Source organism: Penaeus japonicus, unplaced genomic scaffold (assembly GCF_977035675.1).
Source record: "Penaeus japonicus unplaced genomic scaffold, GWHDUDI00000001_assembly GWHDUDI00000012, whole genome shotgun sequence".
Taxonomy (NCBI): domain Eukaryota; kingdom Metazoa; phylum Arthropoda; class Malacostraca; order Decapoda; family Penaeidae; genus Penaeus; species Penaeus japonicus.
Genome location: NW_028234414.1, coordinates 27075311 through 27075713, shown reverse-complemented (window position 1 = coordinate 27075713; position 403 = coordinate 27075311). Strand labels below are relative to the sequence as shown.

Here is a 403-nt window from a genome sequence, read left to right as displayed (position 1 = left end):
AAATGCTGCAAGGTCGATCCTCTCTTCATCTTGTAATGTGGATGAGATTGCTATTGCAACCCATCGCATATATCACCAGGTTAAGGAAAACCTAGAGGGTGTAGATCAGCGGGAACTTGTTTATGTAATGAGACCAAAGAAGAAAAGGGATACCAAATGAACCCCCAAATGGAGAGGCTGAGAAGAAAAATATACTAGAAGAATTGGGAACTAAGAATACCATTGCAGTCTGTCTCGAGCTGATTTAAGTTGTCTGTAACCTCAAGACAGTTGGCTCCGAGCACCAGACGTCCATACTAGGAGTTGTTAAAGGAGAAACCAAAAATGACAGTACACTGGATCAGATGAGAGCAACGATGATGACGATGACATCGACAATCAAACAGACTTTCGCAGTAATGAG

At 42.2% G+C, this 403-nt stretch overlaps 1 protein-coding gene across 1 annotated transcript in view; it reads left to right on the top strand.

Annotated features, from left to right (window-relative positions):
* LOC147470802 (KRAB domain-containing protein 2-like) overlaps positions 1–160 on the top strand; it is a 1517-nt gene extending 1357 nt beyond the window's left edge. Inside the window, exon 3 of the mRNA XM_086542156.1 lies at positions 1–160. This exon is cut by the window's left edge and continues 357 nt beyond it. Coding sequence (XP_086398282.1) covers positions 1–160 — 160 coding nt within the window.
* Positions 161–403: the final 243 nt, after the last annotated feature.